General features: G+C 42.7%; 1 protein-coding gene across 7 annotated transcripts in view; it reads left to right on the top strand.

The window, feature by feature from the left end:
- Nucleotides 1-15,156: 15,156 nt before the first annotated feature.
- Nucleotides 15,157-25,164, top strand: part of LOC143329197 (zinc finger protein 521-like) — a 90,997-nt gene continuing 80,989 nt past the window's right edge. For 2 of the 7 annotated variants that reach the window (XM_076744985.1, XM_076744983.1), the window contains exons 1-2: nt 15,316-16,064; nt 23,113-23,169. In XM_076744985.1, coding sequence (XP_076601100.1) covers nt 16,025-16,064; nt 23,113-23,169 — 97 coding nt within the window. In that variant the 5' untranslated portion in view covers nt 15,316-16,024. Of the gene's footprint in view, nt 16,065-23,112; nt 23,170-25,164 lie in introns of all 7 variants that reach the window. The other 5 variants (XM_076744989.1, XM_076744987.1, XM_076744986.1 and 2 more) reach the window with 5 other exon arrangements.

Raw genomic sequence — 25,164 nt, 5'->3', positions numbered from 1 at the left:
AATATTTGGCCAAAAAAATTAATACTCCTCTTTGAACTGTGTGCTCTCAGCACTAATATCCCACCACCAGTAACAGTTTATAATTGTCACGGTTACATGTGCATTTTATTATAGATGTCACTGAATTACTATTTTTCCTCTTTCACTACTTCATCTCCTTTTCTTTGTCTTCTTAGATCATTATTAGAAGTAGCTTTATTGTTCATATTATTATCATTATTATTGATGCTGCTGTTTTTTTGTTGTTACTGTTGTCCTATTCAGCAGCCTCATTATTACCCGTGTTTTTTGACCATGAGTCCATCTTGTCGCATCATAATCATCCAGGACTGCAGAAATTCACCTGAGAATAGCCCTGATGAGCTTGTTCCAGGAGGGCATTACCACTGGTTAAGTACAAACACCTGCTAAAATATTGGCAATTAGGACATAATTAGCTGCTAATGTATTTCTAATCCGAAGCGGGCCATAGATTTGTCTTTTTTTGCGTAGACTCCCTTTTTTAATGTTCTCTGTTGTTATTGTTTTCCTCAGGTATTTGTATCCCGAGAACATTGACTAAGTGCCCTAGTTCATCATATGCAAATGGCTTATTAATTACACATGCATTATGCCCGTATTCAGGAGACATCAAAGGGCCTGCGAGTCTTCAGATGGTCCCCCTCTGTACCACACTCAGGTTACAAATGCCTGCGTGTGCACTTTCCTGCATGCCTTTTCGGGCAGAATAAGTACATCCTCAATTAAAAATTTTCACAGGAACCTCTTTTTTTTTTTTTTTTTTTTTGATCATGCCTCCTAATATTTGAGAAACACCTCCGGTAGTCTGTGGTTGTTTGGTGACTGCAAATTGCAAATAATCATTTGAGCCTAGATTACATAGCATGATTAGAAAGCAGCGAGACAGTGAGTGTATCATCATAGCAAAGCCAAAGCAATATTTGATTTACAAATTAAGAAACGCCTTTAGTCATTTAGGGTGTGACCTCACTGAGCTGGACCAAATCTTCCCATCGATCAGCTCCTTGATCATCGTAATAGTATTTTGGTACCAATGCTTCAGCCTGAGCTTCAGACATTTCTGTTCCGTGTGTCTGCATGTTTGCGCTGTCTATTCCTCTCTGGTGAGTTCTCTGTTAACGACCCATACAGCAGGTGTCAGAGTGTGATTTATACAACCTATAATGCCTCACATTGATTAACAATAGAGCTCTAATGGGATGCCAGCTCTCAAACTTAAAAGAAAAAAAGATTAAAAAGGCTAAAAAAGGTTAAAAAAAAAAAAAAAAAGATTGCATCCCACACGTTCTTAGTGCTGTTCTATACCATTATGCATCCTATTTTTGCATGAATATCAGCAACCCAACCTGTCCAATGAGATGGCAGAGAGGGGGTTTGTGGTGTGCAATCACTGTAACCCTGGGCAGTCCTCTGTTATCAGTCTCTGGTGGGCTGCTCTGACTGGGTGCTGCTAGCATAATTAGCACAGCACTCACTTTGATGATAAAATGGGTAATAGAGCATTCATTCCCTCCCCTGCCTACCTGATTTTACCATCGTTTATTGATCTAATTAAAATAATTCAGCTGTTAATGGTGTGATTTTTTGTTATGGAAAAGAAGGTTTGATTACAGACACTTAAAAAAGATTACGTGTGTGAGTGTGTCTGCAGATGTGAACAGCAGACACACTCAGAAGACATTTAATTTAAAGGTGGGTTTCTTGTATCTGTTTAGAGTTCGCTGCATTAATGCTGTCAGTGCTTAAATGTGAAGACTTGGTGCTGTCCTGAGCTGATAAAGTAACAAGATCCAACCGCCCAAGACAGCTGAAAACAAATCTCTCATCGAAGATACTGCAATACTACAGAAGTGCTGTGGGTAACTGATATTAATGTGAAACAGTTTTTCATCCCCATGTATTGGAGAGTATAGTGTACATCAAAGCCACCAGGTGGGGCTGATTCTTTCACAAATGAATCCCACTTCTGGCATTTTTGTTGAGAATCACACTGGAAAATGCTTAACTGAGGCGTTATTCTATGGCATTTTTGTATGGCACCTCCAAAACTATCATTTCTCATTAGGAGACCAAACTGTTTGTGGTTGTCCTCATTACTAAAAAGATAGAGCTCTACCCCCAAAGGTAACTTCATCAACACCAGAGACAAATCTATCTTAGGTGCTCTATTTATATTTCTGACTCACTGCCACAAAGATTTATTCTGCACTCCTGTCAATCCATCTCTCTAATGGGCAATGGCATCCTTTTTAGTGTAGATGGCTGGTGTGTGTGTGTGTGCGCACACGCAGGCGTGCACATTCTTTAGCACCAGGATTTTTTTATTTTTTATTTTTTTTATTTTGTCAGATGTGCAGACAAAAACAAGAACCTCGAAGTCACAGAGCCCGTCTCATCTCTAAAGAGAGTCATCTTTAGATAGAGACCTCAGATGTCATGTAATTAAGATGATAAAAAAAAAGCTATTTGCACTTCCATGGGTTATTAATGTGGACTAATGATGCTCAGATCAGCTATAAGATGTCTGCTTGTTATGGGGTTAATCTCCTCATTCTTGCAAAAGCCATAAAGATAAACATCTTTACACAGAAATGGGCTCATGAAAATCCCCAGAGAGCTGCATCCCAACTTCATACGAAAGTTTGAAGGGCCAAAAATAAAACTGCTGCTCAGACACACACGGCCATTTTTGCAAAATCTTGAAACAAAGCTAAGCAACCTACGCATTATTAGCCAAATAAATAACATAAACATGCAGCTTCCAGGAACAAAATATATAATATATTTACAGCATAAAAACCACAAATGTAAAATGCTGAATATTTATAGTATGTGATCATAAATCACTCTACACATACTGAATGTCTATTGAATAAAGTAAAATGGTTATAACAAAGACCACCATTAAACCTATATAACAACAAACACACTCTTGTTTTAGATTAAAAAGTAGCATAAGTAGAACTTGCATTATATCACAACAGAGCTATGATAAGTAGACTGTATTTGTAATGTTGCTTACTGCATACATTTACTTTTTTTAAATATGTTTTCAAAAGGTTTCAGTCAGATAATTATTTTTTTACCTTTATGGGAGCTTAACTAATGTAATACTCTAAAAGTCACGCTACAAAGCTTTTGTCTAAGAAGTGAAGACATGATAAGTTGTTAGTTGTCATTGAAAGATCACTTTTATAACACTGAGTTTCTCGAATGGACAAACTCATGAGGAGGAACCTGCAGGTCACCTGAGTGTATGGGTGGCAGAGGTCCTCCTAATACATCGAATGTGTAAATGTCATGCCTTCTGATGACTTTATCATGAAAGCACTGATCATTACATCGTCATTAGTTAGCGGACATGGTTGCACCTCGTTAATGCACACAAGCAATCTGAGGAGCGGCAGATAATGTTGTGTGGTGGTGTTTAATGAGGGTCCATATTTGCATACTGGCCTCCACCCCCACTAGCATTCCCACCCCACTCTCATTTATAAAAATAAATCACATTAGAACATCACCAGCTAATAAAGTCGACTCCGGCCCACATCCCACGTCCCAGTGATAGCCAAGTCTCAGTGCAGGAAATACACAAAGCAGTCTCTCAGGATTAGAGAAAACCTATTATAGAAAATTCTCCGATGGCAACATTCTTCATATTAACACCGTGCTGCTGAAGTAAATTATGCCAGTTGTTGTGTGTGCTACAATCAAATACTTTATCAAGGAATCTCCTCTGGAAGTTGGAGCAAATGTTGAAAGTCAGCCTATCAAATAATGCAACCACTTAGAGAAGTCAGATTTAATTACATATCCCATCACTGAAAATAGAAGCAAAATAAGAGTGCGTTTGATTTTGAAGGAGTTTGTAATCTTGATTGCACATAATTGTACAGGATACCACCTGAGGCGAGCTACTTTCACTGCCATTTCTGCATTATTGAAAAGCTTTGATTCTGTGAAGAAAAGATTGGCTTTGATTATAAAACAAATGCAATTAATAGCAACGCTTGCATTTTGAAGTCAAATAGCTAAGCCTGTTTTTTATGCTTCCCTGATACCATGTAGTGCTGACTGTGAACATCACTACCCAAACCTGAGAGGTCAAGAGCTGCAACCTTGCAAGAGTGTTTTGTCTTCTGTCGGTGTGTCTGTCCAAGTGTGCACACATTTGTGCCCCCAAGTCAAAACCCGCTAAATAAACAGTGTGTTTCCTGATGCCTAACGGTGTGCACGGCCCATGCACCGCTGATGTCAATCCACCCAGGACTACCAGTGGCCCCACTTCGCTCACTTACTTACTCTTTGGCTCACTCCATCCTTCCTTCATGCTCAAATTGACACTTGGTGCAGAGGCAGGCAGACAGGGGGCCTCTCCGCCCTGCGCCTCCAGAGATGTGGCCCAGCTGTCAGCCGTCTAATCCAGTCCAACCTCCCCCTGAGCCAAGCAGGAACTCCAGGCTGCTCCCCCTCATCCTCACGCCTAGAGGCACAGCAAACAACTCAGCCCTCGTCAACACTACAAACAGCAGGCCGGGAGGGGGGCACTTTGCTAGTCAAAATCAGTCTTGACCGCTCTTCATAAATCAAGTACAGCTGTGTGACAGCACACCCTGAAAGCCGAGTGATTGTGTATGAAAGACAACAGGTTACTGAAATTCCGTTGACATTGTGCTGAACCGTATTGCATCCCATAATGCATATCAGTTCGACAGGAACCTATCGTTAAACATCTTTTGATATTTAATGATACTATGTTGTTTGGAACACAGCTACTAAAGCCCTGCAGATGATTTGATCATTTTTGTTTCCAATCAGCTTTCACATCCTGAACAAAAAAATCCCCTGGCTATACAGTCTCCTAAGGTGTTACTGTTGGCATTGTTACTATGGAAACAACTGTACAGAGAAAATGGCATATTGGCAAATTTAGATACACTGTTGCAGGCATGAATGACGCTCTTTTCAATACACTGTTGTCTTTTAGAGATATAGTAATTTGACCTGACTTTGCAACCATGTATCTCTGTAGTCTATGTTTAACAATCATAGACAATTTGATGAGACATAAAAATAGCATTTTTAAAATATGGGTATATTTTTGTGTGGTTTGTGAGGGCTCATGGTGCAGTCGTGGGCATGTGTGTTTTCAGGAGTATGTCTGTACCTTTTGTGGGGCTCCCCATGGCATTCCCAATATCAGTATTCCTGCAGATGTGTTTGATGTGTTTGAAGCCACGTAGCATACCTTGGAACATGACAGTAAACATGGCAGAGGCTCTCCCTCAGTGGAGCAGTGATGCACGTCACCCCTCAGAAGTGTGTGACGGGTGTACAAACCAAACCCACCGGGCCACATCGTCTCCTGGGACTCTCCCTTACTATGCTGCACTGACTGGCTGCATGTTGCTCAGTGCTACGCTGTTCAGAATAATTCCAGCCTCAGCCTGGAAAACAAAAGAGCAAAGTAAAAGTGGGAGACAAACAAAGAGGAGAAATGCAAAACATGGACTTGTGACAAGTTATGGCACCCACTTAACTGGTTATCTGACCCAGTAGCAGTAGATGTCATGATATATCTCGTTCTAATGTTTTCCCTGTGTTTCATCCCTGGAAAATCACTAGTGTATGTTTCCTGCATGCATCCCTGGGGAAATTAAGAGGCACACTATGTATCTCATGAGGATTCCCCCAAGGATGAGAATAAAGCAGGCAGCATGAAAGAGTAGTGTTGGTGTGAGGGAGTTATTGGTCTGGCAAAGGGATTGCCAGCACATCAAAATAGCATGGGTGTTGAACAAGACAGAAACTTGCACCATTTACACCTGCCAGAGAGAGAGGGAGAGAGAGAGGGAGAGAGAGCCATCCTGACATGGAAAATTTCCATAGCCACATGCGCACCGCATGATGTGAAGTGCAAGAGTTGACGCTTCATGTCAGACTGAATTTCATGAAGTGACATGTACAACATGTTCACATGACAGAGATGCTTTGAATGTTGTTTTTTGGGTTGGTAAGATAAGTCATTTGTATACAGAAGCAGTTTTCTAATGTCACACAGGCAAAGCTTTGAAAAGAGAATCCTATGATCTGGGACAGAGAAATTTGAGTGCCTCAACATTTTGACAAAATAGTCAATAGTGCAAGATATTATCAAAATTTTCTCAGTGTATTTGACAATGAATACCAACAGTGCCAAGAGCAATGTTACAGCATAATGAGACTTTATTACTCACAATAGTGGAAAATTGTCTCTGGTCCCACCTGGGACATACTCTAACAGCAGACATACGGCACTGATTAGTAAACATCTATTTGCAACAGCTTTAAAACACTGCAATACCCGTTTTTAAGAGGGAAGTCACATAAAGCAAAAATATAAGTTTTTAGCTTTCAGCCTTATAGTCCTCATCAGGGGACCGTGAGATGCAGTGGGTGAAACTTGAGTGAAAGTCCAACTGAAATTAAATTGCATGTTGGCTATTGCTACAACATACAAATCCATAAATAAGATGTCAGGAAAAAGAATTTAGAAACCAAAATCATGAAATTTAGTAGTTGTTTTTTTTTTTTTTAGTTTTCTGCAGTACATAAAATGGCATATAGACTTATTCTTGCAAACATCATATTTGGCCCGTTTAGATGCTGGAGTGGTGTTCTCTGGTTGCTAGGCTTCAAATGGTAGATCATGATTGGTCAAGTGAGGTGTCATTTGAAATTTGAGACTCCACAGAGTATCTGGAGACAGGTACTCATCTGTATACATTTCCAGAAGTTGCAACGGGGGAAACAGAGAAGACAACTGGGAGACAAGTGCATCACCTGCTAATCTACAACAAGAAAACATCTTTCTGTGGATTATTGTCAAGTTTTGAACGGAATGCTATCGTTCTGTGGATCACTGAGAGACGTAATCGGTGAGTTGCATCAATGTTTTTAAATTTTGAAAAGGTTGTTTGTCAGCTGTTGCCGTTTATTTTGCGTCCTGTTTTGATTGTATCTTGAAATGGTTTGCATCAATCAATTCACAAGAATCTTAGCTTTCTAACGGCATGTAACATGAGTATAAATGTGAATGTAGCATTTGTGTCAATAGACGGGAAGACAAAAAAATAGCAATAAATTCTGACAACCCGCCACTTGTCTATTAGTGTAGCTGCTTTACCATCTCACTGCTACTAGCTAAGTGTTACAGCTGCGGATTCACAAACCCGAAACATCAGTCCGCGGTTCACTGACTGATGCTGATGATCCTGAACCACTTTCTGTGGCTGGCGGCTGAGGTTGACTCCTTGTGAATTTTTTTTTTTTTTATGTTGATACCTGTTAGCATGGTTAGGTAGCTGGCTAGCAACCTCGCTCACTGACTGTGACACGACACACAGAAAACAACAAGCCCTCATGACAGTATTAGGGTCTATAGACCCATGACATACATTTCCCCAGTAATGGAGCTTTATTGCTTTATTACGGTGCATTGCACCATTGGAGAATAGCATCTATCAACAAAAATCAAGGGTTTTTTCAGGATGCATAGTGGCTGTTTTGAGTATGCTTTACTTTTTTTCTCCCCCAGTGTGAACACACTCAAAAGCTGCTTCGTATAGATTTGAGACACAACTATAGCCACAGCTTTCTTGTTATTGTTTACAGTAGGAAATACTTCTTTCTTTTCTATTTTCAAGATGACTTTTACTATTAACAGGATCGCCAAGAAGTTATAGCAAGAAAGAAAGCAAGTCAAGATGGCGATGTAGCGGAGGTGTTGGAGGAGGAGGGCAGTTCATTGAGGTCAGGATGACAGTAAAGAACAGATGAGACGGGGCGGCTGAGGAGTGTTTTGTAGGTGGGATGTTGTAGGAAAGGGGGTTGGTGGGTTGTGGAGGGGAGTAGAGTGGGGGGAAACTAGGCCAGTGTCCAGACTCAGAGCACCAAAGGCCCTGCGTCCCTGGATGCCCCGTGTCAGCCCTCTGACAGGAGAGATGGGACTTTAACATAGAGTTTTTCACCACCAGACGCTCCCCTGCTCCTCTGAAGAATACCCCTCCTCCTTGACGCACTCACCAGTCAGAGTTTGAGGAGAGAAATGCACTCGTTACAATAAGGAGGGCACATGGCATGGGACCTGAGGCTTTGAGTGCCGCCTCCTCCACACTCTCAGTAGAATTAGTATTTTTCCTGCAAGTACTGTGCATTTCCACAGTTGATGTGAAGTAAATAGAATTTCTGAGGCACATTCTCACTGCTGCGTTACATGACCATACAATATGTTTATTGACTGCAGAAAAAAAATTACAGTCTTATAGAGCATGAATACATGACCCGCTGATAGCTGAATTTGAATATTCCTCCTTATCCCTGCAGTCTATTCTGCTCGCTCCTACCCCACAGATAAAACAGACTTATTGTCAGGCTTAATCAGGTGGTCTGTTACCTTGGCAATTAAAGCCTTGTTAGAGATATAAAACCTTGAGACTCAAATGGAGAGTCCCTGGCGAGTCAAACCACTGAGCAAATCCTTAAACCAAACAACCTTCCAGTGGGAACACTTCTTCTCTGAGGATAGATGTTTAATTATCTCTGCTTGTTTGGGGGGGAAAGGAAGGAAAAACTGTTTCACTCCCTCTTGTTTGTCTTAAAAGCTCACGAGTATTTATTGGAATTAATTTAAGTGGCAATCAGTGTGCTATGTTTGATCATCACAATGTATTGACCTAAGATGGAGAAAACTGGGGAGCATTGGTGAGAGAAAGTGGTGAGAGGGGTAATTGTGTGTCGCCGTGTCTGCAAAGATTAAGTCATGGTTTTTAAACCTTTAGTGTTATTTTTGGAATATTAAACTGATTTAGTGCTCTTAATTTACTTTAATGAATTAATCTTTAAAATATTGCTGCTAAGTGTGATCCATTCATCACTGATTCCCAACTGATGCAAAACACCTATTTCAATGTTGGCTCTCCTAAACTAGGCCAAGAATTTTCCCAAATGAATATTCTTTTTTTTTTTTTGAAAATAATGCTACATATCTGAGCAATATGAAATGATAATTTATCATTATTTAATCATCTCCCACAGACATGCATCACACAGGGTGCAGTCAGCGACAACAGCTGTGCAGGATCTTGATGGGCAAATTCTCAGACTCAACTTCTGTGCTAGTTGTAGCCCATGTAGCCCTTTGACCCTTTCTTTGAAGTCCGGCGTGACTTTTTCTCTCTGAAAGGCCTCTCAGTGCCTCTCTTTGTCTCTTTTCATCCCACACTTTGTCTGTTTCTCCTTACCTCTCTGACATGCTCCTCTAAATGGGGCTGGCATGCGTCCCACTGTCTAACGAAGGGTATGTGTGTGTGGGCGGTGTTTAGGGAGGTGAGACCTTCTCTGGGACACACTAATCAGCTCCAAACCAAGGCCCAGGCAGGGAGGCGCTGGACAGGTGAGTGGAACCACTCGCTACACCCCCCTGGCTGCTCCTTAGCGTGTGGGTCAAATCAGCTTCATCCTTCATGGCCCAGCCATTCCTTCATCCTGGGGTCCCCAATCACCTGGCTTCCATCCCTGGACACCGGTCCCTTCCTGGGGGCCTCTGAGGGAGGAAACAGTGAGCAGCTGCTCTACCAAGGGAGCCTCCTGAACGTGCTTTCTTGCAGCCCCATGTGTGTTAACCTTTTCTTTTAATTAACACCGTCCCAACTCCCAACTCCCGCCACCGTGGTCCGAAGAGAGGTTCTATGGGCTTATGCAACTGTCAGGGAAGTGGGGAGAGTCATTGGGGAGCAAGAAAGGTGGTGGGCGGGTGGGAATGATGAAGGTGAGAGGTGTGAGGAGGAGGAGGGATGAATAATGCGTGCATGGCCTGGGATTGAGGGTTCTTCTAATCCTTCAGAGCCTTTTTTATCCACATGCTTTCACACGACTACAACACACCAGTCATTCTGCACAGCTGCCTATTTTCCAGGGACGATCCCGAACTAAATTGGACATGCTGATGAGAAGATGGCTGCTCTTAATTTGCACTGCAGCTCATTACTCCGCAAGAGAGTCAGAAAGCTTTCATTCGCACTCTAGTCATTGACTACGCAATTGTTCACATCTGTAAAAACCCACAAAGGCCTAATACACTGGGTTAAGTTAAGGACAATACATGTTTTGTGTTTGTTCTCCAATTTAGAAAGTCTACATATTCTATTTTCATGGGGTTTCATCATCAATAAAATGCAAAGCACTAGCTATTTAGCTTTAGCCATGTTCTTTAGCCATGATATATGTTTCAGTCTGAAAAATCTGCTTGACGAAATTATTAAATTCAGTGTGAGATCTACTGAACCTGGTAATCAGACATTAGTACCACTCAGAGGTGAGTCTGGCTGATCGTGTAAAATGTTCTGTATGATAAGGGGCTCTGTACTGTAGCACACTTACATGCTGCAGCTCAGTTAACTACCAGCACATAGAGAGGTGAGTAGGCTTGATCTCATCTTACAGAGATCTCCTAATGAGAGAGTGGTAATGAGCAAGAAAAAAATCACTCTCATTTCACTTTAAAAAAAGTGTTGAAAGGTTTGCTATCTCTTCCTTTCATCTTGTGTGGCGGTGCCAAGTGGAAAATGTCCATTTTTCACCGGGAGATTTTTATGTTCGTCTTGGCTCATGGTAATGCCCCCAGGGGATCCTCTTTCTTGGCATGTTCATAGTGGTCACCATTTGCTAGAGACGGGATATGGAGGTCAAAGCCATTTGAGAAGGACATAAAACCCCTAGAATGATTTTTGATCACACTATGAAACCGTCCCATTGTGGTTAAATGGTATTCTTCATGCCAATAACACACCTTTGTAGAGGTTATTGTCATGACAACCAATTTAAAGTTGTTCTACGAGAACAAATGTACAATCCATAGCTGCATATTCTGGACATTATAGCAATGCAGCCAGCTGGTTGAGTGAGTGTAGATGTTTTAGTTCGTCTAGGAACTTTATCATGCTAGCCGATGACGTCAAATGGCTTTCAGTGCTGGATCCAGTGGTGCTAGCGATATAATTGTCACTAAAGCCATGATGATGGCCTGCGGCTCAGGTCGTGATGTAGCAAGGAAGGGCTACACGAGTCTGACATCTTGTGACCTCAGTTTTATGATGGAGTAAGTAAGGGGAAAACTGCCAGGATCTTCTCCTCATGAAGACCCAGAGCAAGGGCACTGTCTCCCCAGCCCCATAGATCAGCCAGCCCTGAATGTCAAACCGCACAGCAGCCGCTGCAGTGCCAGGAGTCCCCCTCTTGCTCCCTCTCTGGCCCGTGATCTGCTGTCTGGTGACACCACTGCGCTAATGACCCGGTTTGGGAGTTGCTCCACGGGGCTCCTTGGCTTGGGAAGATGGAAGTTGTGGATATCCAGCTGGAAGGTCACCGTCGACGAGGACCACTCACTCTACATTCCCTCCACTTTGTTGACATCCTTCAGCTTGCAAGGATGTTGAGACGTGGTTGTCACTGACCCTTTACTGAAGCAGGCCTTGCTATTTACTGAGCGGCCAACCAGGAGTATTTTATGCCATCCCTGCACTGTTTTTGTAATTATATGCACCAGTTCTTGGTAGAGAGAGACACAATGTTTATGTGAACTGCATACATATGATAGGTTTTTGCTCCAGTGTTTAATTGCCCAACAATTTGGATAACAGAGAAGTTGGAAAGCTGCACTCAACCTCGCTTGCCAACTCCGAAGCCTTCTGATTGTTAGCTCTCTGTGTTGTTTTTGTTCTTTTTTTTAATCAGTTTACTGTGGAAGTATGTCTGAGTGCTCAAGGAGGGCAATGTTTTCAGTCACTCGCTATCTTGACTTTTTTTTTTCCCTCAGCCTCAGGAGTTTGGCTTGTTGGAGCAGAGTCGAAGTCCCCGGGGAGGGCTCCTCTGGTGATGGGGGCACTGCCTCGACCTCACTCATGCCTGGTGTGGGTGGCATCCAACCAGGGAGACACACAATGGAGAGCAAGTCTGAAGATGGTGATGCTTCTAGTGGACTCTCCCAGGACTCAGCCTTATTCTCAGGGTCATGCATTCCAGCAATCTCTGTAATTATAAGCAAGTAAGAAAAAAGTTGAATCTTCTGCCTTTCTCAAAATGAACGTGCCCCACTCCTCAAGGGAAACATTCACATCTCTGAGTTCTAGTAGCTGGATGGGTTTTAATGAGGCAAGTCAAGAGTGTGTGTGTGTGTGTGTGTGTGTGTGTGTGTGTGTGTGTGTGTGTGTGTGGTACATGCATGTCTGTGTATCTGCCCTCCTCTAACGAGCGTAATTGACCGACTGTGCTTTTAAGCCGCCGTTTTTCACCATTTGCGAGAGTATTCTACTAAATAGCCTTCAGTGATTATTATTTCTACAGGAGACACTTCATTGGGATTAAAACTTTCTCTGAGTTTTAAAGTTCAGTTACTACTTATTTATTTATTTATTTATTGGACAATGTGCAGTTGGAGCCAAATGAACAGAGGGTGAGCAGGGCCACAGGTCAGCAAGAACTGCTGAAGGGTCCCACCACCCGAGGGCCACGGATTCCACTGGGGAACATTTCACCCTGCTGAGAGGCAGAGTGAAATCTCTGATGCTGCGGCACACACTCTTGCTGCGGCGTCTCGATGTCTAACTAAAAGCTATGGGTGGTGAAAAAATCTCCACCTAACTGCTCAGTTTTACTACAAAGACTGTGTAAGAAGCTTATAGGCGATCTGAAAACAGACTGCCCGAGTGTGTTTGATAGAATTTCAAAGGCTCGCCGTCTGCACGTAGCATTTTTGAAGGACAACGCAATTAGAGAGTCGATTGAATTGTTTATGAAAATGACTAAATAAGAAGATGCACCATGTAGGCCAACACAAACCAAATCAGTTGCTTAATTTTGCAGCATAATATCAGTACAAGCTGAATAGAAATTTCCTGGCTTGCGTTGTTTTTATGGCAAACGTGTCACGTTTTTTTATTTATCTGTGTTTGATTCCCTTTTCCCCCCTGCTCGGAGGTGAGACTTGAAACAAAAACATTTTTGTTGATTTTCATTGTGCCTATTTGCTCCCAAAAATTTATATTTGATTCTCTTCTCCATATTTATAAAGTCATCCCTGAGGGACGAGCTGTGTCAGGCAGTTTTTGGAGCATCATGAGCAACATTCCTCACATGAGGTTTCTTCCACTTGAAGGGAGAAAAAAACAACTTCTGAGCAATAGTGTACTGTAACTTAGAGACTGAACTGTGCAGGCACTGAGTCAAGTCAAGCCTTTTCCCAGTTACTTTGTCACTAATGAAAGTAGCAAAGAGCCCTGGAGGACTGAAGAGCACTGTTTGTTTGTGTTTGAGAGAGCATTCAAGAGGTAAGGGGGGGGGGGGGCAAGGTGGTAAAACTTTGGGAGAGCCGCCTGACAGAGCGCTGAGACAGAGAGGGAGAACTTTGGAGCATTGTTAAGATTGAAGTTTTAAGGCAGCTGAGACCTCCTGACAGATTCCAAGCACCTACAAATAGATGTTTCATACGTGCGTGTTTACCAACTTTACTGTAGTTGGCGAGGGCTTTGAATTTACCAAAGCACATCACGTCAATCTGTGTCATACCTTCCTTTATTGATCTTTTGCGCACATTTTATGGCAGCGTGTGGGTGGGGAAAATTATTTGAAAAGCAAAGGGTGCAGATACGAAATTACAAGATACAAATTGAGCAAACAGAACGAGAAGCCTTGGCAACATATGTAGGTCATAAGTCCCCACTTATTACGTTCAAGTCTCACATCGAGCGCTGGTTAGGGACAAAAGATGCAAAGAACAAAGCCTCTTTAAAATAAGAGGCTAATAATGACAGCTAATAGATATTTCTTCAGTAGTTCTGAGTTTTCCATTACATTTACATGACTTCATGCTAGGTGATTACTTCAGATGTCTGTAACAGTATATGGCCTCATTATGAACTCCAAAGTAAAAGATGGGAATACCCTATAGAATAAGAGCAGCCTTATTAGGTACTCACATCATTAACTTTTATAGTTATAGTTAACTTTTATAGGGAATTTTCTTTAACAAAGTTAGATTCTGGCACAGTAAAGGCTATCAAAGGTTGTTGTTAATTTTCTTCTTCTACACCAGCTCGTATGTGGGAGTTGCCCTATCAACTGTTTCTCTCCTTCCCTAGGTGTGCAGTGAAAAGCCTCGGTTCCCCCTTCCACTGGTCTCCGTGACTCAGCCAGAACATAATGCAGTGGAAGTGCGAAAAGCATTTGCGTGACTGTGATTTTTAGATGGGGGCCCCTGACAGAGGCAACCTCCAGGCTGCGGAGGGGCAGAGAGCAGAGTGAGAAGCCCACTGCAGGACTCCTCTCTGGATCTCATTTTCACATAGCGGGGGTAGTATGGGGCCTGGACATCCACATGCAGGTGAGGTGTATTCCAGTGCAGCAACATGAAGGACAGAGAGAGAGAGAGAGAGAGAGAGAGAGAGAAAGAAAGAAAGAAAGAAAGAAAGAAAGAAAGAAAGAGATTGTGTGAGTTAAAAAAAAGGCCTTAAGTAACCTCAAAGTTTGCAGCCTAAAATTAGCTGAGAGGCATTTTAATACTGAATCTATGCTTGAAATGATTAGTATTGAAATTCTAAAATAAGAAAAGGAAAAAGAAAGATAAGAAAACAAATCCCATAATAACATTAACGGACAGGAGGCTACATTGTTTTCCTCAACCAGAAAAAAAAAAATCAATGTGTCATATTGAATCTGAGAGAAGACACATTTCTTTATATCATTATTCATATTCAAATAATCGGTGGTGGGGCTGGTGGTGGTGGTGGTGAGGTTGTGCAATAATATATTTCAGAGTGAACAATAATAATGAGGACAAAAGAAAACCTCCATGTGTAAATAAACCGATCATCCCAAAATTCTATGCGTGCCATTACATGTCATATATGTCAACAGCCACGCAGAAAATGTCTCTCTGCTTAACCATTTCTACCAGAAGGGGGACCAGTCCGTCTGCCGTAGACGGAGAGTGGCCGACGGCGAGCTGAGGCAGAGGAGACGCCAGGGTGAGCAAGCCGGCTTTGGGTTTAGAGTTCGACTCCGGATCCGGGGACCAGCAGATCCAGCATTCCGCATCTTGCCATGATCCCTAGGATTTTAATCATGCCTCTCTGTCTGTGTGTGAGTGCAGGCAGGCTGACAATGATTTCCTCAGTGATTACGTACAGAGCGAGTCCCTGCGGGGTAGGGGCCCCCTCTGGAGCCATCCTGATGGCTTTGGGGGCCTTGCTTCCATTTTCCATTATTATGTGGACTACCGGAGCGACAGCGCAGTCCAAGACCTTGCAGGTTTGTGATGAGGAGGGAGCTTCCATCTTCTCTCTGCTTCTTCATCCTCTTTTAAGGGCAATTTAGACGTAGACTTAGATCAGATTCCGAACCTAATTCATGATTAGCTGACTGGAGTGAGAAAAGGAAGAGTCTATAATAGTTTTGATGCTGTTAGGTGGATATGAAGTGAAAAGTGTTATTTTCATTTTTTCCTCCCTTTTTTTTTGGGTTTTGTTGCATTTTTTTGCACTCTCACAGGAGGCGTTTTGCTGATGTCTTTCTCACGCGGATGCATTTGAGATGAGAGGCGAAAAGCAAATATTCCGCTTTTATTCCTAAACGAACATCATGCCTGCACGCGTATGTGTTTTGCCGGAGAATGGAAGCGCATGACGGGATTACTATATTCTCACACTTTTCCCGAAGCCCAGCTCAACTAAATAGAGTCGCCTATACCGATCGGGCTAATTGGATTTTATAACATCCACCTACTCATCACAAAATAACAGCAAAACTAGTGTTGAGACCGCGCGGCCAGGGCTAAGTTGCATCTTTCTGTAATGGTAAAAAGGCAGCCGCGATCTTGGTCAGTGAAATTTACAGAGACTATACCTTTAGACTATCCCGTCTTACGCGTATTATCAGACAGAAACTGAGCAACTTCAGCGATTTCTGTAGGATGTCGCGCCGCAAGCAAGCTAAACCAAGATCACTGAAAGGTAAGTGATAAGCCTATTTTTGGGTGGCTCTCAGAACATTTTATTTTAAGGTGGTGACAAGTCTAGACGAGCATGAACTGAACTTATCGCTCTCTGCAATGTAACTGCTGTCTTCCCTCTTCTTTTTTTACGCATTTCGAAGTGTTCTTCCTGTTGTGTTGCGCATGAAATCGACTGCATATACGTACTTGGCATCAGGGAAAAGCTGGTCGGCTTCAGTTCAGACTGTATTGTAATGGTAGTTAAAGTGCAAGGGCAGGGCAGGGAGGATTTCGAAAGCAACAGTACAGCGCGACGCTGGCAAACATCTGGATGTATTAAAGACGCTCCTGATCGGAACTTAAGCCGTCTGACGGAATGGGGTGCACAGTCACGTGACCCCACCCCCACCCCCCCCCCGTCTGAGAAACTAAAGAGGAAACATTTTATATGTTGGGAAAGGGAGGGCTGTGATGTGTGTGTGTGTGTGTGTGTGTGTGCGTGTGTGTGTGTGTGTCCGCGCGCACATCAGTTAAAAGAGAAATTAGAGGCGAGCTGTTAATTGGACGCCTTCATTAAAAAGTTGTAAACATCTGGATTTATCAGCTGGTCATCCTAAAGCTGGAGAACAGCTCAACTTTATGCTGTTTTTGTGTCATAGTAAATCTCAGCTCAGCATGCCAGGACATGACACAGCACATCATGTGTATGATTTTTGTTTTTTGGTCTTTTTTTTTTTTTTTTTGCAACTTTTCCCCTCTTTAAAAGAAAAAAAAAAATGGTGGTCATTTGATTGAGAATTCGTGCTACACTTAGTGTTGGCCTACGTGTGTGTGTGTGTGTGTGTGAGGGTGAGAGAGGGGGAAGGAGGGAGAAATAGAGACAGAGCAACATGCTTCAACACACACACATATTCACACACATATTCACACACTACTTTTCTCTGTAGCATTTTGGTGGGGGAGCTGCTGGGCTTTGGAGGTTGAGCTCCAGTTCATCTGGCAGGCATTGTATTTTGCTCAGCAAATAATTGTCCACAATTTCACATTCCCAGCTTGTGGTCTGTGGACCCCTTTCTCTCTCCCCTTTCGTTCTCGGAAGTCTTCATCTCAAAGGAAGATTACATGGTCTGCGGTAGTACATTCATGCAGCCACCATTTTAAATCAATACCCAGGAGAGGGTGGAAATGTGAGTGCATGCACATCTTAAAATTGTCACATTCTGTTTCCAGACCTGCACAGCTCTATTCACAGTAAACAGCTCTATACATAGATTTCCTATTTTCCCAGAGCAGATTGGCATTGACTTTTTTTTTTGTTAGTTGATGTGACATTTGCTATTCTCAAAAGACACATCACTTATATATAATCGTCTCCTGCCAGCATGCCTACATGCTACAAGTGTGTGTGTGTGTGTGTGTGTGTGTGTGTGTGTGCGCGCATTCAGAAGAAGAACATCTGTCAAGATTTGTGTACATCTATGTGTGCGAGAGAGAGGGCTAGAGAGTGAGCAAATCAGTATGCAAATGAAGTCAGAGTGATGACATTGTTTGTTTTGTTATTGTCACTAAAATCTAAATTGGAAAAATTTGGTGCACAAAACATCCCGGATTTTATGTCTTCATTGTGAGTGCTGAAGCGGAGCAGAAATGCAGATACGTCATAGATATTTCCCTGCTTTGGATCAGACCCAAGGAAGGCCAGGCAGATGTTATTTATTGTTCTTTGTCTATCTCTTTCCTCAGGGACAGAGATACACTTATACAGATGTCCACAATAACTTTCCTTGTCATTTTTTAAAATAGTTGCCTGACAGTGTACTCCTCACTATTGTTTGTATACGACAGGAATTATCATTTTTATTTGCAGACTTTTTTATGCATGCTGTTAACACAAAAGTGGCGTTTCTATATTTGTGTCACCACGTTTTTATATGTGCCTTCACGCATGTGTGTGTGCGTGTGTGTGTGTGTGTGTGTGTGTGTGTGTGAGCCTGTGTGTGTTTTCATGAACGGGCTGCGGTTGCAGAGTTCAGGTTTCACTTTTATAGGTTGTCTTCTGCTGACTTGAGGCAGTGGTCAATGTGGACGGTGCTTTTTTGCGCAGAAAGAACACTTTGTTCTGCGGAAGGGAAAATAAACAGAGGTGCCGATGGTACGTGGAGGGGAGCTAGAACGGGCATCAAGTGCAGCGTTTTAGGGACTGGTATGGATAGCATGGACGTGGAGATGATAAAATAATGCTGTGACAGTTGGCACTCTTTTTTTTTCCCTTGTGTACCCCAACGCACACTCCCGCTTCCTCAGTATTGGCTGCTTGTGGGAGTCAGAGGTTATGTTTTTGGTCCCATCGAGGAAAAGGGCAACATTACAAGTCCCGTTTCAATTAAGTCTGAGAGACAGATCCGGCTACGTTATTGCTTGGGGGAATAAATGGCACAGGACGAGACCATACATCATTCGCTTATATGCAAACACTTCACCCTAGCCACTGACATTTACTCAATCCTGAGCCTTCTACATTTCTCGACTGTAGGCACATTGTAATTTTGTTTTGATGTGCAGAGGCTTTGGGTCAGCACATTGCCTCAGTCAGTGGTGAGCAGCGAGGAAGGAGGATCTCACTCCAAATCCTGCATGTAGCGTGTGATGACTGCCACGTTGCCTGTCCTACAGCACTTCCTGAATAATGTGAGGCTGGGTTGATATTTTCATTTGGAGCACAAATGACACTCTCAAGCCTCAGCCCTGATGTGTTTATTGGCCGAGTTGGAAGTTTCCCAGTCTGTCATCCGCATATATAAATATATTTTCTGCGCCATTTACTTTAAGTATAGCGGTTGTCATGAAATCAGCGCTGTGTCATGTACACCTTAAATATTTGATGTTTTTGAGGAGCTGTAATTTGCCGCCACATGAGTGAACACTGGAGCTCTGCTGGGCCATACATGAAAGGAAATATTATTTTAAATGTAAGGCTCACAGAACAAGTTGATTTGTGAAATCTGTGAAGGGCCTATTAAAAATAAAGTTAATGTCCTAGTCTGTTTTAAGTTAAAATTCCTCTGCTCAGACATAAAGAGATTAGACCTGAGCTGCATTTTTATTTCCCTTCATGTCAAGGAAGTGTGAATAAAACTGCTGTTGAAATTTGACCAACCAAGAAAACCTAAAACAGACCAGATTTTTTTTTTTCAAAAAAACCCCACATTACCCATATTTTGAAGCTTTTCTTTTTGAAGAAGAGAAACTTGGCCGTGATGCCCAGGGATGCATAACCACTCCCCTCGTCACTCCTCACAAGCACAGGCCTGTGTAACTAAAGAAAAAGTGTGATGGCACTTTTTAAGCTCGAGCATTTTTCGACAGAGGAACTACTCAAAAACTCGTCCGGCTCTTTATTCCTGATACGCAGTGCAGTCATTATGTTTAAATGTAAGAAAGGCCTCTTCTTAATTTGAATTTCTGTTTCGCTCTGTTTTTTTTTTTTTCCCTTCCCTGTTAAAATGTCTATTAACAGTTGCGTCATTCTTAGTTTATAGGAAGCTGCAGTATTCCAGTCTGTTCACAATTAATGATCTGTGGCATAACACCCATTAACACTTTTCTAATGTGACACAAAAATATGGTTAGTATTATCATTAAGGAAATTATGATGGAGCCATGGAAAAATCCCATTAGCACGGCTGTCAGTGCTCTTGACATGCGGCTCTGTGTGTTGGACTGGGTGTCGCGGGAGCTGGCCGATATCTCTTCTTACTCCATGGCATGTGTCTCTCTTGTTGTCATGGATTGTCTGCCACATGGAGAAGGAGTTCTGATTCAGAGACAGTGATTGATTTCCACCACTGCTGCAAATGATACGTTGCTCGGCTTATTTGCATCTATCTCATTCTCCTGCACGAATGGCGTCGAGATTTTCCGGAAGCTAAATTTGCAATAATTGCATCATGAGATTATTGATTCATGACATTTTTTTATTGCTACGAGTGGAGGTCTTTTTTTTTTTTTTTTTTTTTTTGAATAAGTGCTCTTCCGATTTGCTTACAGTACATGGCAATATATGAAGGATTACAAATATTATGCAACGTGATTAACATGCTCCTCTATTGCAAATTATTTATGACACTAATCACCAGTTCAAATAATGCTCATTAAGAAAGTTATTCATGTGCAGTGTGTGTCCTCCTCCCTCCCTTCCCAGCCCTAATTGAGGAGGGTTGACCTCTTGACCCGAGCTAAATTGAGTTGTAGTCCCTGTGGCGAGCGTCTCCTTCCCGGTCAGTCAGGGCGGATTACACAGCCATTGTGTTCGGCACTGTATCGTCCAAGCTGGCTGTAACCAAGCAGATGAGTCACGCATATCCAGGAACACACTCAGGGCTTTTTTTAAGCCTGAGAAATGCTGCGAGATGCTCATGCACACAAGCATACACACAGCAATACGTGGCGATTCTCAAGTAAAAGCACAAAAATGTACATTTATACACGTGTTTGTGTGCATGCACACGCTCTCTGACACAACAGGAATTCATTGGATGGATTAGGAAAGGTCCAAGCTGCTGAGAGTTTGTCATGTTTTCCTTATCCATGTCTGTTAAATCATTAGTTTTGCGTGGGCGTGATGCATCATGGGCTGTGCATGCGGTGATCAATCTGTTTTTATTTTGTATTTTTGTTTTTGACCTTGCGTCTTGTTTTGCTCCCCAATCTGCAGAAAATTAATTCATCCCTTAAAAGGAAATGTCCTGTCATGGGGATTGTCACTCTGAATATAATGACAGTTACTCTACGTCCACTTTTGTGTGTGGCCAGTGTGTTAATTAGTGGCCTTTAATGCGGTGCCACTTGTTGTGGGATTATGTTTTTCCTGCTCCGTGTTTTGAAAATCAAAGGAGCAGTGCTGAAATGGTCCCATGTGTGTTTGGTATTGTATCAACAAAACCTAGCAGCATGATTACAGTTTGTCACTGACTGAGTGATACACTGTACCTTGTCAAACATTAATTAACTGATAGCGGCGATGAATTAACAACAATGTGGACTGAGTTTTATCCAATTGAAGTTGCAGTCATTATGAGGCGATCATGAGCTTTAGAGCGTATTAATTAAAAGTGTCCAGCTATTTGTATTTGTTCTGTGTTCTGATTGTTGATCAAATGTCCAGCTAGTAAGAAACATCACAGGAGTTTGCTTGACAGCTCACCCTCCATGATCGCTCCTAGCCAGCTATTAATTATCCAGCAGACAGGTGCAAACGAGAAAAGGATTTGCACTGTGATGGAAGTTGTTTACTTTCAGTGACAAAACTTTTAATAAGTTCACAGTGGTGACAAATCATCGCAAACTGCCGTAATATTTAAGTTCTTATAGCATTGTAAAATAGAATTTTCTGCCTGAACTCCCCCATCTCACCAACAGGGACGGTGATCAAAACAAAACCTCCAGCTCCCACCACCAATCTCTGATAGAACCATGGGGGATTTATTAGGACCCCCTATCCCTAGCCCATTTAAATGATCCTAGATGCAAGGCGCTCAACAGTGCTGGAGAAACTCATTAAACTCTCAGGGCGTCAGCCACTAAGGCCTCCTTTAACAGGACAAGGATTCTGCGTTGGCTGATACAGTCCTCTTTGGTGGCTCAGAGGGATGTACCTCCATGGTGTCCAACTGTCTATTCCATCACTTTTAATTGATTTAGCTAATTAATTGCCAGGCCAGAATTGTTTAGCATATTTCCTGTGTGCATCAACTAAAATTGTTGCTGAGGGAAATATTTCCGATCAGACTTCTCGGATTTGAGTGAATCGTGGCGTTTTTTTACTAAGGTTAATTTGATTAAAAGCTTCTTCCTTGGGAATTCAATTCTGGCCGGACAAGGCCTGACAGCGAAACATAGTTGCTCCGTCGTTTGCCGTCTTCATAAGAAACTGCTCGACACTTTCCTCTTCATTTTTCACTGAGGTTTGACACCCTGCTTGACACTGACTCGTGCTCCCCTGAGGGAAAGGCTTCTGCCACCATAGGATCCTGCCTTAATTATGCAAAGTACAGGATATTTTGTGCGATTTTAAAAGTGCGCCAGTTTCTGCTTTGGCAGTCACTGCCACACTCCCCTACTGGGAGGTCCTGTCAGACTCCCCCCTTCCTCTTTGCCCAGGAAAATGAAAGGCTAGAAAGAAAAGACATAATGGAGAATGCATTTCAACTGCAGGGGTGGAACGCAGAGGCGTAAGAAGTCCTCAGTGAGACCCTCATTTTACATGGAACAGGTGGGAGACTCTTTTGTTCTCTTCCCGCTGTTAAAATCCATTTCATTTCTTGTACTTGACATGCCACAAGGAACTCTCACCAGTTCCAAAAAGGCTCCGATGTAAAAGGTTCCTACCTTTTACCAAACAGAAGTCGTGTTTTTCAAGGCCAGTGCTGTTGTCAAAAAGTCAAAAGTGGTTTAGTTGCCATGCGCCTAATGAGCAGATTTGAGTGGCGATCAAGCCGTCACTATTTTGTCAGCCGTCCTGTTTAAGAGCAAAAGCACTTTCTGCCGCTGCTTTGGCTGTTACGACACATGGTGTGAACATACATTTGATAAATGTACGTCTTCTTTGCGTTTAAGTTTGGATCACAGTCAGCTTTAGGGAGGCTCATATTTACTCTGGAATTTACAAATCTGCTTTTTGATACCCACCTAATTTTCGCCAACCAAGGCAATATACAAGCTCCTCACTAATGCAGTCATCAAGGTGTTTTTTACTTGGTCACTGTTGATGTTGGGAGGACGTTTCATGGGAGACCTTCATAATTCATCAAGTCATTACCCAGTCCAATATGTTATTTACGTGGGTGGTTGTTTGCCTTGTTGCCAAACCTCATACATATGAAAGGCTTGTGTGGATTCCCAAACCACAGGTTGAGCTGTCGAAAGCTGTTGAAATCTCTTGGAGTTTCCATGCAGAAAATCTCAATAGTAAATAATAAAAAAGAAGGAAATCTCAATGTGTCTAACTTGTTTTTCACTGTTAACTGTTTCTTTCCCTCTTTTTTCTCCCTTTTCCCTTTTTCTGGCAGTAGAAGACAATGTGACAGAGGACCAGCACAGTCCTGGGCAGACTGCCATTCCAAGCGGTAATGCTCCATTTCATATTTCATCATTTTCGGCTGGAAAGTGGATCATGTGTCTGTGTGTGTGCGTGTGTGTGTGTGTGTCTGTCTGTCTGTAAAATCTTTGTTGGGTTCAGAATGATATGAAGTATGAACTTCCTGTTTTTGAGGTTTTCATACTGTAAACTGCATGGTTGCATGTGTTTTTGTAAGAGACGGGCAGAGCGGTGTTGCTCCTTTTCTTTGTTTGTGTGTTTGTGTGCATGCATACATGCAGGTGTGCTTAAAGCTGTCCCTGTGTTTTTGTGTGTTCCTGCCGTTTTTTTTTTTTTTTTTCCGACTCTTTGTTTCCCAACCCTCTGTATGATGTAGAATAGAGCTACCCAGATGAATGTGTCCTGTCTCCACGCGTGCCATTCACAGTGGCCCTCCAGGAACAGAGCGGTAATTCAGGTCAGGCTAGCAGAAAGCCCCCTATGAATGAAGCCTGCTCCTGATGCACCACACAGTATATTTTCATTTCATTTGTCTCTGGTAAAGGTTAAGTCTCAGGCGTGGTTATTTTAAACCCGATATGGATGGTTTTGCCCAGCAGGCTGGGGACCCTGGGTACTCCTAGGCTGCCACATTAGTCCAGCATTTACCCATAGCTTTCTGAGTCCTCCTGTGTAAAATACAGATACGATAGATCCTGGCTTTTCTCAGCTGCTTATGACGAGAGTATTATTGTTTCAGCTTTTTTGTTTGTGATCTCTCCGTAAACCTGCGCCTTAGCGTCTAGAAGGTATTCACAGGTAGATTTGACAGTCTTGAATTGCAGCAAACAGAAGCAGGCCGATGCCTCAGACATCTTGCAGCACAGAGAGCGCCGTTTCTGACCTTTGGTGCTATCCATCATCCCTCGCATGTGTTTCCGATTGACCCCTCGGTGTGCAATAGATCAGATATGGCAACGTTTTGTAACATTTTTGATCAGGTCTGGAAAAAGCAGAGCAATATCTATCTGCTGCTGTGTTAATGTGTATTGATGCGTATTGGTGGGTGGTTCTGTGGAAAGAAACTGCCTCCTTAGCCCCTCTAACCCCAGCTCAAGGGATGAAGGACTGGGCATAAAAGGCAGACTTGCCTCAGAGACCTCCTGTCATCCAGAGCCAAAGTAGAGCTAATGAGTGTGCCTGATTACAACGACCCCCTCAGACACACGAATCTCCCCTCTCCCCATCCCTCCACCAGCTCTATCTCCAGAGTGAGGGGAGACAGCCGCCACATGATCGATGTCTGCCTGTGGAGAAATCAGGAGGGCGCACAAATTAATTTCTCACTTTCCTCATTTGACTTCGTCTGACTGACTTATTTTTTAACCCCCTCTCAGGATGCAGCTCGAAGAAACGGTCAGCGGGAAAAGCGTTGTTTGCGGCGGTAAACTTTTACGACGGTGGGAGATCTCTCTCCGCCTCCAACTTTAAAAACGTCTCACCGCCGCCTGCATGTCACGAGGTCCGTATCGTGACAGCTGTGATTCATCCTTATGGTCGGTCATGGCCCAAACATGCTCTTTTTAACGTCAAATTGAAAAGCAGTGGAAAAGCATACCTGCTTTTCATGCATTTGCCACTTTGACGGACACGGCCACAATAGCCATTAGACTTCTGACATGCTAAGGGCTTAATCAGACATGGTGTCAAGATCTGCCTCATAAGTAGACCCCCAGTCGTGCTCTTCTGTGACTCTGCAAGCGTTCTGCAGACCCTGCATCCTGTTTCTCATTCATGTTTGATATGTGGCAAAGGCAAAGGAGAAATGCTAACAAAAGAGGCCCTCTAAAAGATAGACAGTATTATGCATAGTATAGAGGGGCAGGAACAGTATGATATCTGAGATTTAATGAGGCAGTGCGCTTTTTTACACAGAGAGTGTCGAGCAGGCTTAAGATCTGCAGCTTGGCTTTACCACTGCGCTGCCTGTGTGTAATTATAACCACATGCTCCGCGCTTTTTCTTCTCTCTTATATATACATCC

Source organism: Chaetodon auriga, chromosome 12 (genome assembly GCF_051107435.1).
Source record: "Chaetodon auriga isolate fChaAug3 chromosome 12, fChaAug3.hap1, whole genome shotgun sequence".
Taxonomy (NCBI): domain Eukaryota; kingdom Metazoa; phylum Chordata; class Actinopteri; order Chaetodontiformes; family Chaetodontidae; genus Chaetodon; species Chaetodon auriga.
Note: the sequence above shows the minus strand (reverse complement) of the source record. Positions and strands in the feature narration are given on the sequence as shown.